This window comes from Callorhinchus milii, unplaced genomic scaffold (genome assembly GCF_018977255.1).
Source record: "Callorhinchus milii isolate IMCB2004 unplaced genomic scaffold, IMCB_Cmil_1.0 Scaffold3, whole genome shotgun sequence".
NCBI classification, from domain to species: Eukaryota; Metazoa; Chordata; class Chondrichthyes; order Chimaeriformes; family Callorhinchidae; genus Callorhinchus; species Callorhinchus milii.
In genome coordinates this window covers 76,356,273-76,371,297 of record NW_024704744.1, presented here as the reverse complement: position 1 = coordinate 76,371,297, position 15,025 = coordinate 76,356,273, and the positions used below count along the sequence as shown (strand labels likewise).

Sequence of the window (15,025 nt, the reverse complement as noted above, 5' to 3'; positions counted from 1 at the left end):
CTGAGAAATATTGATCCCAAATTCAGTCAGGTTAGGAATGGGTCAATTACTGATGGTATCAGATTAACAAAATCTCTGTTTATTAGTGTAACAGATCTCAACCAACATTTGTTTTCCTATCAGAATCCTGGATATGCAGGGCGTCAAGAACTGCCAGAAAATCTAAAGATTCAATTTAGAACCGTAGCCATGATGGTGCCAGACAGACAGGTAAGGGAAACAGTTCAAATTCTAAGACGTTTATATAAGTCCTGGAAAGAGAACACAAAAAAATGAGGTTCCAATTAAATTCCATTAAATCCAGAGTTACAAGTAAATATCTAGTCAAAACAATATGATACATTTCTTATTTTTTGTTTATTTTTTAGTTACTGTTTTAGTTACAAGTTTACTAAAAAGTAAAGCAACTTCTAGGAGTTTTTTTATATTGAATTGGCCTTGAAACAAGTGCATCTCCAAATATAATGTGCGTTACTGTATTTTATATATGGAGTATTTTATATTATTTTATATGTATTTTATACGTGGAGTCCTGCAGCTCAGTGGTTAGAGCACTCACTTTGCAAACGAGAGACCCGAGTTCAATTCCAGGCAGGTCAGGGCGAAACCTTGGGCAAGTTTCCTTACTCCACACGCCTAATAATAATCCCTCCAAAACCAAAAACAATAATAAAATTGGTCATTTTCAATCTACGACTGTTTGTGGGACATTGCTGTGCGCAATTGGCTGCCGCGTTCGCCCACAAATATACAGTCAATTCACTTTACAGTGTGTTCTGTTTTGGGACGTCCTCCCGACGTGAAAAGCGCTATATCAAATGCAAGGATTATTATTATTATATATATTACTAATATGTTCTTCAAAAAGCTACACTATTTTATTCTTGTTTGTCCTGAAAGAACATATTTTTGGTTCAACTGATCTATGAATTAAATTAGTCAAGTTATTTGAGAAGGTTCAAAGGGAAATGTTTGTAAGAGTAATTGTATTTGAGAGAAAAAATAATCTGTGTTAGCTGGGTGAATATTAAAGAAGATGATGAAATTTGAATGTAACTTCTACCAAGAGGAATCAATAATAATAATTTTTTAAAAAAATCATTGTTTCAGATCATTATGAGGGTGAAGCTTGCCAGTGTTGGATTCCAGGATAATGTGTTGCTAGCTCAGAAATTCTATGTGCTTTACAAACTATGTGAGGAACAACTCACCAAACAGGTATGTAACAATTTAAAGTGAACCTAGAAATTGTGATCAGAGTGCCCCGAGAGTAAGAGGCAAGTTTTCATGTACCAGTTACTTTAGAAATACTGATGCCCCTCAAAAACAATGTTGGAGTTCAAAATCCAAAATATATATTTATTTTTCAACATGTTTATCTTCATGGATTTTGTTTAACTACTTTATCAGTTGAATACTATTTGAAGAGATGAACGTTTGGGTCATGTTCAAAGTAATAGAGAAAAATAAATATCGCTGACAGACCAAAAATTAATGTGTTGGAGAGAGATATTAATAATACTTGCATTTGATATAGCGCCTTATCACGTCTTTGAGACGTCTCAAAGTGCTTCACACAGTAAACTACGATGAATGTATGTATATTTGGTGAGCGAAAAATGTAACAATTTAAAAAGAACCTAAAAAAAATTGTGATCAAAGTGCCTTGAGAGTAAGTAGATCAGTAGATGGTGAAGAACATAAAAAAGGCCTAGAGGCTTAGACATGGAGTCCTGTCGCTCAGTGGTTAGAGCATTCGCCTCACAAGCGAAAGACCTGGATTCTGTTCCCGGCAGGGCAAAACATTGGGCAAGTTTTCTTACTCCACACGCATCTGTTTACCTAGGTCCCGGTTGTCAGTCGATTGGCGGATCGCTTTTCCCAGAGTAATAATAATAATAATAATCCTTGCATTTGATATAGCGCTTTTCACGTCGGGAGGACGTCCCAAAGCGCTTCACAGAACACACTGTAAAGTGAATTGACTGTATATTTGTGGGCGAACGCGGCAGCCAATTGCGCACAGCAATGTCCCACAAACAGTCGTAGATTGAAAATGACTAATTTATTATTGTTTTGTTTTTTGAAGGGATTATTATTAGGCGTGTGGAGTAAGGAAACTTGCCCAAGGTTTCGCCCTGCCTGGAATTGAACTCAGGTCTCTCGCTTGCAAAGCGAGTGCTCTAACCACTGAGCTACAGGACTCCAGAGTAATAATTCCTTCAAAAAAAAATAATGATTTGGGCACTTCAATCTATTACTGTTTGTCGGACACTGTTGTCCGCAATTGGCTGCGTGTTTCGCTCACAAAATGTACAGTATATTCTGTGAAGTACTTTGATACGTCTTAAAGATGTGATAAGCCAATATATTAAATGCAAGGATTATTATCAAGTCTACACCACAGGAGAATTCCCCCCACTCTATCTCTAACACAATATTCACCAATATCTCTTGGTTTGTGCTGGCCACTTGGTCAAAAACCAAAACCGCTTTAGTTGGCCAACAAAATAAATGTTTGATTGATGGTATTACTAAATTATGCTATTTATTAATGTTATTTATTATTTATTAATGTTATTATATTTTGTTATTTCTATGATTTTTTGGGGCCAACACCACACCATTGAGGCTGCTCACAAAGTAGGAATTCCAATACTGCACTACATTAATATTTTACGACATTTTACTAAGTATCCTTAAAAAAATTAGAGCAAGCAAATAACTCCAGACTGGTACTTCACAACCGCATTTGTCCTTTTGAAAGTGGAACTTGTTTTATTCAAAACAATATGACTGCAAACTAACCTCTGGCATTTATTTCCGGTCAACTGTTTAACACTAGGTTCACTATGATTTTGGCCTGAGAAACATTCTGTCTGTACTGAGGACATTAGGAGCTCAAAAAAGAGCACGGCCTGAAGACAGTGAGCCAACAATTGTCATGCGAGTTCTGAGGGACATGAATCTGTCCAAATTGGTAACTGCAAAAAACTGCTAATAGTTAATTAGTTTTCTTGATATTTCTCTGCAGTAAAATTACCCTGTCTTTACTGAAGCATGATATTATTGATACTTTTAAATGTTAAAAACTAGTTCAGCTCCTCAGATGATCTAGTGAGTAAAGACACCAAATGGCACAGCACTGGGCAGTACAGTCTCAAAGGCTGCAGATTTAAACTCTGGCTCTGCAATGAGTTAGATTATCTTAGCATTGTGGCATTCTGAGACTCAGCTATATCTGGACTCAGCTTAATTTGGAGACTTAGCTTAAAGGGACAGTATCTAGGGTTCCTCTCTTGATCACTATCCAGAGACCTTGATGAAAGGTACACATGTGTGGACATTGGGATAAAATAGGCTACTAATGCTCAGCTAGACTAGCACATGAAAAATGTCCATATTAGCAATGTTTAGTGGGTACTTGGAGAATATACACACTCAAGTGGAAGGAATAAACTATCCAATAAAGATCTTTATGCATATCTCTGCTGTTGGAGAGTAGTCTTCTGAAGTGAAAGTTCTCTTTAAAAAGCTGAAAACACTGCCTCCTATAATGAATGTATATTTTATGGTTTGCTAAATCTGAGTAATCAGTTAATCACCATGATTATTTTTTAACAGGTAGATGAAGATGAGCCCCTTTTCCTGAGTCTGATTGGTGATTTGTTCCCAGGGATAACATTGGATATTAGCACCTATGTTCAACTGCAGGCAGCTGTAGCTAACCAGGTGGCACTTGCAGGTTTAGTTAATCATCCACCTTGGAACCTCAAACTAGTTCAGGTAAAGTAAACTGCTTAACTTCTAAAAGATATGAACAACCTATTCGATCAAGTGAAGGTATATGGCAAGTTCTATCGCATCCACGTAGTACTTGTGTTTCTTATTCTTACATTCTATATGTACTATCGTTTATCTGTATTATACTTCATTTGCCAGTTGTCAGCCCATGTATATTTCTCTATCAAGCTCTCTTTATAGGACCTTTACTGCCTCCTCTGATTCTGCAGTTACCCCCCCAACTCGGTGTCATCTGCAAGATATAGCTATTTTACACTGGGTGTGCCATTACAAGTCATTAGTATATATAAGACTGTATCTATAGTATATATTTACGAGACCCAGTTCAGACTCCTGAGGCATTCTGATTATTTCCCATCTCCCCATTTGGAGCTAGCTCCCCTAACAAAGTCCATCTATTTCCTCCTCTTCAACAATTCTGAGTCCATATCCGTATCTTGCCTTTGATACCCAGGGACCAGTTTGTGAAGGAGTCTTCAGTGTGGTACTTTGTCAAATGCCTTTTGGAAGTCTAGATATACTGCAACACAGTAAATTTGGCCATATGCACATTTTAGATAGGTACGTTGTACAACATCAGAATTGCCTTCCTCATTTGCAAGCAGTGCACCTTGGACAATACAACCCCCGCCCCCACCAAACTGCTTTGGAGTGTCAGCCAGGATTATGTGAGTTTAAGTCCCAATGTGGAGCCCAACCCCACAGCCATCTGACTTAGAGGCAAAAGTGCCAATGACTGAGCCAGGCTGACACACTGGGTAGGACATTGTACAATGTGTGTTGGTTATAACACACTTTGTAACACAAATTTGGTCATAAGCAGTGTACTGTGGACCCTGTTCACTGCGCATGTGCGTAACCGGCTGCTTGCTTCTTGTGCACCAGCAAGCTTCACTGCTAAAATGGCTGACTTTCAGGTGATTAGATCGCTACTAACATCTGTTCCTATCAGTCACACATTTGCAAATTAGGAAATGATTTTGGTGGAGATCTGATGACACAAACTTTGATCTTTACTTTTCTGTGCTAAAATAAATGGCCGAATTCTGGGTCATCAGCCCACTGCAGATGTCACTTCCTGCTCAGTGATGTTGGCAGTGCCTAAAGACATGAAAGCTGATCATTTATTTTTAATGCAGTAACTAGCTAGCATGCAGGGAACAAGCCTGCCAACTTCATGCAAGCTATGGGATTTTATGGATCCCAATAACCTTATTATGAGGTTCCACTGTAGTACAACAACAACAAATTACATTTGTACACAGTAAAACTTGTATAAGTCTGATCTGCAAATCATATAATTGCCTAAATCGTACATTTACCCAGGTCCCATTCAAGAGTTTATATTCTATGCAAGTGTGACATAACTCATACTGTTCATAAGTCATATTAAATGTATGGTCCCTACTGATGTGACTTATGTGAGGATTACTGTAGTGCCTTTCACCTCCAGAGAACGTCCCAAAGAGCTGAATGATCAAGGATTTGCATCCAACCTAGGGTTTGAGATCAGGAGGGTTGGAGCTCAGCAAAGTGGTTGAGTTTGAGGATCTCAGTGGTATTTTAAAGTTTTCTGCTATTCTTTCTATTTTAAGCTATATGAAACTGCAAGAGTTCGTCATGGACTGATGACACTGGGCCCCAGTGGATCTGGAAAGACTTGTGTTATTCGAACCCTAATGAAGGCACTGACTGAATGTGGAGCTCCTCATCGTGAGATGCGCATGAACCCCAAATCTATCACTGCTCCACAGATGTTTGGCCGACTGGATCCTGCAACCAATGACTGGACGGATGGAATCTTTTCAACACTTTGGAGGAAATCTCTCAAGTCCAAAAAAGGTAACTTCAAACAGGCCTTCAAGGCCCTCCACTGCCTTGCTCCTTCCTACCTCTGTGACCTGCTAACCCCATATCAACCTGTCCGCTCCCTCTGCTCAACAGGCCGCAGTCTGCTCCATGTCCCCTGCCCTGCCCCACCATCTGCAGTTGGGCCTTCATCCTCTCTGCCCCCACCCTTTGGAACTCCATCCCACATTCTCTTCGCCTCGCTCCCTCCCTTGCCTCCCTCAAGGCACATCTCAAGATCCTCCTCTTTGACCACGCCTTCAGCCACCGCCCTCCACCCTCCCTGATCCCAACCCCCTTCTCGGGTCCAAATCCCTGACTGTCGAGCGCCATGGGACATCCTCCCGACGTGAAAGGCACTATACAAATGTAATTTTGTATTGTATTTGTAAATTTACAAGGTGCAGTTCTTATGAACATTCTGTGCTAGATCCTTTTGAGTGTTGGTAATTTTAGCATCCAATTGTCACACTGCAGAAAATGATCAAGGCATTGAGTATTTCAGAAAGCATTAATATTTACGTCTTTTCTATCTATAATTGCAGCCAAGTATATTGATGTTAATGAGTATATGTGCCTAAAAAATGACCACAAACATTTAACAAAATGAAATTACTGGTACCATTAAGACTCAGTGACATCCTCAGTTTATAGAATCAGTTGTACACAGATGATATTGATCTTGTATTGCGTATTCTTAATCAGCAACTACCAAAGATGGTAATACAGTAATAATACTTATCTTTGATTGTTGGGGTCAGTGTAGTTGTTTTCATCATTAAGAGTTGGCATTATTGTAATTGGGTGAAAATAATAAATGGGTTGAGGTTAGGGATGCTGGATTACCAAAAGTGAAGTGGGTTCCCTGATAAAGGTACTGTATACAGCCTCGGAATGCTCATGTTCTTCATCCATGGGGGAGGGGGGACATTCAATGTGGTTTTACAGATCTAGCACATGCACAGATGGGGTTGGACGATTGGGATCAAAATGTAACCTTTAGCAACTATTCTTCCAAAAATATTTAATTCAACAGTGACTGGGCCCATAAATCCCCTTTGAATTCATGGGAAATCAGTTGGTTACTGTGTTATTTTGTTTCCAGGGGAAAATATTTGGATAATTCTGGATGGTCCAGTGGATGCTATCTGGATAGAAAATTTAAATTCAGTTCTGGATGACAATAAGACATTAACTTTGGCTAATGGCGACCGTATTCCTATGGGCGCTTCATGCAAATTATTGTTTGAGGTACACAACATTGAAAATGCATCTCCAGCTACCGTTTCCAGAATGGGTATGGTCTACATCAGTTCCTCTGCCCTCAATTGGAAGCCAATACTGAAGGTAAGAAATTGAATTATATCGGTTTTATCAGCTTCAGTTAATGGAGAACATTTATTTGATATTCAGTATGTATTTGTAATATCTAAAGCCTCCTTATTTAACAAAATCTTTTAATAAGGTATTTCTCAATAGTTTCTATTAAGTAGTGATTTGTTCATTAATTCTATTTTGAAATAAATCTGTGTGTATCCTCATATTAAGACCTTTTCAAAAGGGAAGTTACTACATGTAGATGGACACTTTCAATGCTCTTAACTATGGCATCAGGTTTCCATATGTGTCAGATATTTGGCTTACCTAGTTTCCCTAAGGATCCATCTGGGCCAGGTGCCTTTTCCTCTTTAAGAATTATAGAATGTTACGGCACAGAAGGAGGCCATTCGGCCCATCGAGTCTGTGCCGGCTCTTTGACAGAGCAACTGACTTTTATTAACCCCACTCACCGGCTTTCTCCCCATAACCCTGCAAACCTGTCTTCTCCAGATACCTATCCAGTTCTCTCTTAAAAGCTGTTATTGAATCGGACCTCACTGCCCTTTCAGGCAGATCATTCCAAATTCTAACAACTCGCTGAGTGAAAACATTTCTTCTAACCTCCCCTCTGCTTCTTTTGGTAGATATCTTAAGACTGTGACCACGAGTCACAGACACACCTACCAGCGTAAACAGCTTTTCCTTATCTAGCCTGTCGAAACCTTTCATGATCTTGAAGACCTCTATCAGGTCCCCGCGTAACCTCTGCTCTAATGGGAAAAGTCCTAATTTTTCCAGCCTGTCCTCATAGCTAAGCTTCCCCATTCCTGGTATCATTCTCGTGAATCTCCTCTGCACCCTTTCCAGTGCCTTAATATCCTTCCTGAGGTAAGGTGCCCAGAACTGGACGCAGTACTCAAACTGAGGCCTAACCAGTGTTTTGTACAGATTAACCATAACCTCCCTACTCTATGCCCCTACTAATGAAGCTCAGTACACCAAATGCCTTTTTTACTGCCCTATCTACCTGCTCTGCCACCTTCAATGAATCGCTTACTTGAACGCCCAGATCTCTCTGTACGTTCACCCCCCTTAAGATTGAGCTACCAAGCCTATATTGCCTCCTATCATTTTTCCTACCTAAGTGTATCACCTCACACTTATCTACATTGAAATCCATCTGCCACATGTCAGCCCATTCCACCATTCTGTGTATGTCTGCCTGCAGTCCGTCACAATCTTCTTCACTATTTACTACCCTCCTAACTTGGTATCATCTGCAAACTTGGAAATAGTGCTCCCTGTGCCCAAGTCCAGATCATTAATATATATTAGAAAGAGCAGTGGTCCCAATACCGATCCCTGGGGGACACCGCTGCACACCTCCTTCCATTGCGAGAAACACCCATTAACCATCACCCTCTGCATTCTGTCACTCAGCCAGTTCCTAATCCAAACGGCTACTGTCCCCTTAATACCATGGGCCTCCAGTTTTTTTATTAACCTCTTATGTGGTACTGTGTCAAAAGCCTTTTTAAAATCCATGTAAATAATGTCCACCGCATTTCCCTCATCAACCCTCGCAGTCACCTCTTCAAAAAATTCTATTAGATTTGTTAGGCAAGATTTGCCTTTAACAAATCCATGTTGGCTGTCTCTAATAACCTCGTGTTCCTCTAAGTAGAGATTTATTTTGTCCCGGATTACGGTCTCCAGTAGCTTTCCTATACCGAAGTTAGGCTGACTGGCCTGTAATTTCCGGGCTTGTCTTTCTGCCCCTTTTTGTAGAGCGGGGTAACATTAGCTACTCTCCAGTCTCTTGGCACCACTCCTGTGTCCAATGACGATTGAAATATAATGGCCAAAGCAACCCATCTGGTCCTGGTGACTTATCAATTTTGAGCCCAGTCAATCTTTTCAGAACTTCCTCTCTGTCTATAGTAATCTGATCTATGTCCTCTACCCTAATACTGTGGCATTTGGGGCATCCGTTTCCGTTGTGAAAACAGATGCAAAGTACTTGTTTAGTACATCAGCCGTGCCCTCTGCCTCCACAACAAGATTGCCGTCATTGTCTTTGATTGGCCCCACCCTACCTTTAACTAACATTTTTTCCTTTATGTGCTTATAAAATATTTTAGGATTCCCCTTTATGTTACCCGCTAACCTCTTCTCATGGAATCTTTTAGCCTATCTTATCGCTCTTTTAAGATCACTCCTGCATTCACTATAATGCGCTTTGCTATCCTCAGTGTCTTGCATCCGCCAATTGTCGTACGCCATCTTCTTTTTTATCCTGAACAGAATATCCCTGGTCATCCAAGCAGGCTTGGTTCTCGCATATTTCCCTTTTGTGGGAATATATCTATTTAGACCCTGAACTATCGTATCTTTGAAGATTTCCCATTGCTCATGAGTGGTTTTACCTGCCATTCTTACTTGCCAGTCCACCAACTCTAGGTCCCTCTTTAGCCGGTCAAAATTAGCTTTTTTCCAGTCAAGCATTTTCACCCTTGACTGTACTTTGTCCTTGTTCATGAGTAATCTAAATCTAATAATATTATGGTCACTGTTACCCAGATGCTCCCCTACTGAACCTTGTTCAACCTGACCTACTTCATTCCCTAGGACAAGATCCAGCAATGCTTCCTTCCTTGTAGGACTGGAGACATACTGCTCAAGAAAATTTTCCTGTACACAGTTGATGAATCTTTCTCCTGCCTTGCCCTTAACGCTGCTATTTTGCCAATCTATATTGGGATAATTGAAATCCCCCATTATGACAACTCTGTTCGCCCTACATCTGTCCGTGATCTGGTTGCAGATCTGCTCTTCTATCTCCTTCCCGCTATCTGATGGTCTATAGTAAACCCCTATCAGTGTAACCACTCCTTTCCTATTTCTGACCTCTAACCAGATCATTCTGTTGTCGGGCCCTCTAGAGTCTCGTCCCTTTCTACAGCTACAATTGTATCCTTAGCTAATATTGCCACCCTTTCTTCCTTCTCTATCCTTCCTGAACACATTATACCCTGGAATATTTATCTCCCATTCCTGTCCTGGCTTGAGCCATGTCTCAGTTACTGCTACCATCTCGTAACCCCCTACGGCCAGTTGAACCTGCAGCTCATCAACCTTATTCCCTAAGCTACGTGCATTTAGGTACATGCATTTGAGGAAATTGTCCACATGTACCTGCTCTATATTTCCCACTTGTCTTTTTCCTCTATTCCCTAACCTATCGTTTATCCTGAGATACCCATCTCCCCTCGCAACTAGTTTAAATTAGCCCCCCCAGCATTCGATAATCTCTTGGCCAGGAAGCTAACCCCTGCCTTGCTTAAGTGCCGCTCATCCGCAAGGTAATGATCCCACCTCCCCCAGTAGTGGTCCCAATTGTCCACAAAACGGAAACCTTCTTTTCTGGACCATTTTTCCAGCCAGTCGTTCATACGCCTGATCCTTTCATTATGGTGCCCCGTTGCCTGAGGCACCGGGAGTAATCCGGAGATCATCACCTTGGATGTTCTGGCCTTGAGTTTGTTCCCCAACTTTTGATACTCGCCCTGGAGTATCTCAGCCCTCTTCTTCCCAATATCGTGGGTCCCCACATGGACCACGACTTCTGGACAATCTCCTTCCCCCTGAAGAATCTTGTCCACACGCTGGGTAAAGTCCACTACCCTCGCACCAGGAAGGCAGCAAACCATCCTAGCCTCACGATTCTTATGACAGAAGATCCTGTCAGAGCCTCGCACTTTTGAATCCCCTATCAGAACAGTGTTGCCCGTGTGATCCATGCCCCTGTCCTGTTGGACAGAATGTTCACTGCTGTCCTCACGGGAGGTTTCCACTCTCTCAATTGCTAATGCTGAGTACTGATTCGAGACCGGTACTCTGGTGGGGGTGCTCTGCCTTGCACAAGTCCTCTTCTTTCCCCGTCACATTGTCACCCAATCCCTTTTAACATGTGGCTGTGCGTTGGGCTCCTCTGGGAGTGGTCCTGTTCCTGAATTAATTAAGCTTGCTTAATTTATTTAATACCTCCCTTCTCCCTGCCGTAACTGTTCTGATTTTACACCCTGCGCCTTCTGTTTCGAAAAGTAAAATTTTCTTTACTATTAACATTGATTTTGTTTTGAAGTGAAGTAAGTACATTGTAATTTGTAGCTCCTGATGGGTGAAACTTGCGCAAAAAATACCGTTTTATGGTTGCCAAGGTCTGAAGCCTCATACCAGGTCAGTAAAACGTGAGCAGAGTACAGATTTTGCTAATACTCAACAGATTTATACTAGACTGTAAGTATAAAAAATAATCAGAAACTGCTCTAGAGGCTACAATTTGCAAGAGTACTTGCCCTCACTTCAAAATGAAATCAGTGATGGTGGTCATCTGGAGAATGCGATAAGACACTATATCAAATGATTTTGAGCAACAATTAGACAAGCTTTTGAGCTATGATTAGACAAGCTAGGGGGATAAACATTTAAATGCGATTGAGTAAATAAATTCAGAACAATACTTCAGGATATACCAAGACAGTAAAACATGGGGACATGGGTTTAGAGTTGCAAAGAGCAATTTCAGGACTGAAACCAGGAAGTGTTTTCTTTCCCCAGAGGAAAGTAAACAAGGTTGCCAGGAAAGATAAATAAGGACATTGTGATTCATTTAAAACGCCAGTTGATGTTGTGATGGGAGGACGGACGGGTGGGTAGTTTGGAAGAATGAGATCAAATGGGACATGTGTCTTCTTCATCCAAGTTAATCTTGTTATTATTTTCATACAGGTAATTCATATTTGTTTATAAAATCTCACCTTTTTCCATCACCATAAAATATTAGTGTATATTTATGGAGCTTCATGGTGAGATTAAAGGAGAAAATACACATATTTTCACTGGTGAATCTGATCATGTTGTGTGGAGGTGACCGTTCTTTTGGAGATTTTATTTTCAATTACTTTCTTCCTTTATTCCTCTGATCTTAACCAGTTTGTATGAGCAACAAATATTTGAAGGCCTGATTACTTTTTATTTTTCCCCAATAATTTTAAAATAACAAAATCTTTGAAAACTTTCTTTGTTTCAATTTCCAGGCTTGGTTGAATAAACGCGTTGCTCAAGAAGCAAACATTTTAGAAGGGTTATATCACAGAGTGTTTGAAGATGCGTATACCTACATAAAATTGAATCTCACCCCAGTAATGGAGATCCTGGAGTGTAACTATATTGCACAGGTTGGAAACTTCTACTTTGCTGTACATTTAGATTTTTTTACAGTAAGTGGTGGGCATTGCTAATTTCTGCCCTTGTTACATTAGCATGCTGTAACATATCTGATATGGCTACTAGTTCATTCTATAACCAGTTGTTTGTAATGTGCAGCAAAAGGCTGGAGTAATTTGTCCTTCATCTTCCCTTCCAAACTGCAGCTGCCTCTGCCAGCTCGAAACAGATCAGGAATGCTCCACAACTACACAGTTTTGCTGGGAATTTATTTCACAAATAATCAAACTGTCCTAATGTCTCGTTTGAAGGAAATAACCAAGTTCCAAACAACATGTTTAATGTACATAAACCACAAGAGATATTTTTATAAAAATAAAACAACTGAGAGTGAATGGTACTGTAAACAGAAAAAGTTTTCACAGTTAAGTCAGTAGTTATAAGCATCAGTTTCTATTGAAAGCAGCATCTAACTTTAATATTATTATTACTACATGATGAGCCATGTGATATTGGAGTTGAAAACACACTTGCAGCAAACACAGAAGTCTGATTGGCACCTACACTGGTAAAATATCTTGGGTGGTAAAGGACATTCCATGCAGAGTCTATATTCTGGAGAGGCATCAATTAATCATGCTCAATTTTCTTACTTTTTAGTCTCTTCAACTGCTAGACGGTTTGATTCCTTCAAAGGAGGAAGGAGGGATTACCAGTGAAAATCAGTTGGAGCGGCTTTTTATATTTGTGCTGATGTGGAGTCTTGGTGCCCTGTTGGAGCTTGAAGACAGAGCTAAACTTGAGAATTTTCTCCGGAACCACACCAGCCATCTTGACCTACCTTTAATTTCTGAAGGGAGCAACCAAACAATCTTTGAGTTTCTTGTTAATCCGCAAGGTATGTGTACGAACAATGAAATATTAAAAATATTGTTTCAACTTATAATTTAAAAACATGTCTCGTGTAAATAAGCACTGATGAATCACTAGCATGGTCTCAAGCTCAGAGGCAGTAAGGTGAAAATTTCATATTATGCAGGAGGTGTTGAGTATGTTGAGAGGATTGCTGCTCGAGGCGAATAGTGGCAATCTTGAGAGGGAACTGCTGTATTTACTTGAATCTAAGATGCAAGGAGATTTGGGGGGGCTAAAGAAAGTACTGCAATTTTAGGGTGCACCATTTTACAAACAATAAAATTATTCATCTATATCTTTGATACCTTCCTCATCACTTTCTTTGTCTAGGCCATTGGAATCTTTTCACTTTGCCATTGTCATAAGCTCTGTTGGGCAGTGATCTTTCACACATTTCCACTTTAGAATTATAATGTCAATATAATGTTAATTATATTTTTCTTTTAAAACCACATGCCGCTGCCCTTCAGAACATGAACCATTACTTGTGGAGTGGGGGGAGGGGATGCTCCAGACAAACCTTCTCTTGTGAGGTTCAAAACTATGCCTTATCAAATCTTCCTGAATAGATCTGGGATTCTAAGCACTCCTGATTTCACAATTGTGTTTTATTGAAACACTTTGTGCCTTAGAATGGAGTAAAGGTATGTCAGCCTTGCTCAGTTGGTCTCTCTTGCTTTTGAATCGTCAATAACAACAACCAAATTACATTTGTATAGCCCCTTTCACGTTGGGAGGACGTCTCAAGGCACTGGACAGACAGAGTTGGATCCGAGGTGGGGGTCGAGGAGTGTGACAGGCGGGGGGGGGGAAGTGGGGGAAGCAGGGAGATCGAAAGCATGGTTGAAGAGGAGAATCTTGAGATGGATCTTGAAGGAGATAAGGGAGGGGGTGAGGCAGAGGGACTGCGGTATGGAGTTCCAGAGGATGGGGGCAGAGTGTCAGAAGGCCCGCCCACCAATAGTGGGGCAAGCGAGGCGGGGCACGTGAAGCAGGCCGGAGCCCGCTGAGTGGAGGAAGCAAGCAGGATGGTAGGGGGTTAGGAGGTCGCAGAAGTAGGGGTAGCAAGACCGTGGAGAAGGTGAGGACCAGGATCTTGAACTGTATTCTCTGGGTGATGGGAAACCAGTGGAGCCGGGCAAGGATGGGGCTGATAGAGTTACTGAGTCTGGTGCGTGAGAGTTCTGGATGATCTGCAGTCTGGATGTTAAAGATGGCACTATTCAAAAAGAGAACTGGATTTCTCCCAGTCAACAATCTCCCAAATAAAATTGGTCACTCACTTCGTAGCTGTTTGGGACATTTCTGTGCAGAAATTGTCTGTTGCATTTTCCTACAATTACAATTTATATTTGTCGGCAAATACAGCGGACAGTTTGCAGAGTAGTGAGGATGCAAAACTTGCGTAGTGCTTTGAGATGTCTTGACAACATTAACAGACCCTGTATCAAATGCAAGGATTCTTAATTTGAAATAGATGAATTTAGGATGGTAGTATGCATTGGGGAGTGTGAGAGCTAGCAGATGGCAACATTTAGAAAATAGCAGCAGCCAGATAATTTCTAATGGTCTTTTCTGTTTGTGTGCATTCCATTTGTGTGCTAATTTACAATGCTAACTTTCACCACCATCCAGTTCAGTCCAAAATTACTAGTTCTGCATAGGAATACCATCATTAGTTAAATAAGTCAAGTGAATGAACTCCTTTGATTCAAACTGCATTGATATGTAAAATGTTGTATCTGAACAAATCTGTGACTCCAATAAGAATTCTACATTTTTGTAATTTGATCCATTTGATAGATAATAATAATAATAATCCTAGCATATGATATAGCACCTTATCAAGTCTTCTAGATATCTCAAAACGCTTCACAGAATATACTGTAAAGTGAACTGACTGTATATT

At 40.5% G+C, this 15,025-nt stretch overlaps 1 protein-coding gene across 1 annotated transcript in view; it reads left to right on the top strand.

The window, feature by feature from the left end:
* Positions 1-15,025, top strand: part of LOC103181707 (dynein axonemal heavy chain 8) — a 164,015-nt gene that overhangs the window by 75,419 nt on the left and 73,571 nt on the right. Inside the window, exons 47-54 of the mRNA XM_007898364.2 lie at positions 124-210; positions 1,111-1,218; positions 2,846-2,980; positions 3,625-3,786; positions 5,400-5,646; positions 6,758-6,999; positions 12,072-12,212; positions 12,862-13,099. Coding sequence (XP_007896555.1) covers positions 124-210; positions 1,111-1,218; positions 2,846-2,980; positions 3,625-3,786; positions 5,400-5,646; positions 6,758-6,999; positions 12,072-12,212; positions 12,862-13,099 — 1,360 coding nt within the window. The remainder of the gene's footprint in view (positions 1-123; positions 211-1,110; positions 1,219-2,845; positions 2,981-3,624; positions 3,787-5,399; positions 5,647-6,757; positions 7,000-12,071; positions 12,213-12,861; positions 13,100-15,025) is intronic.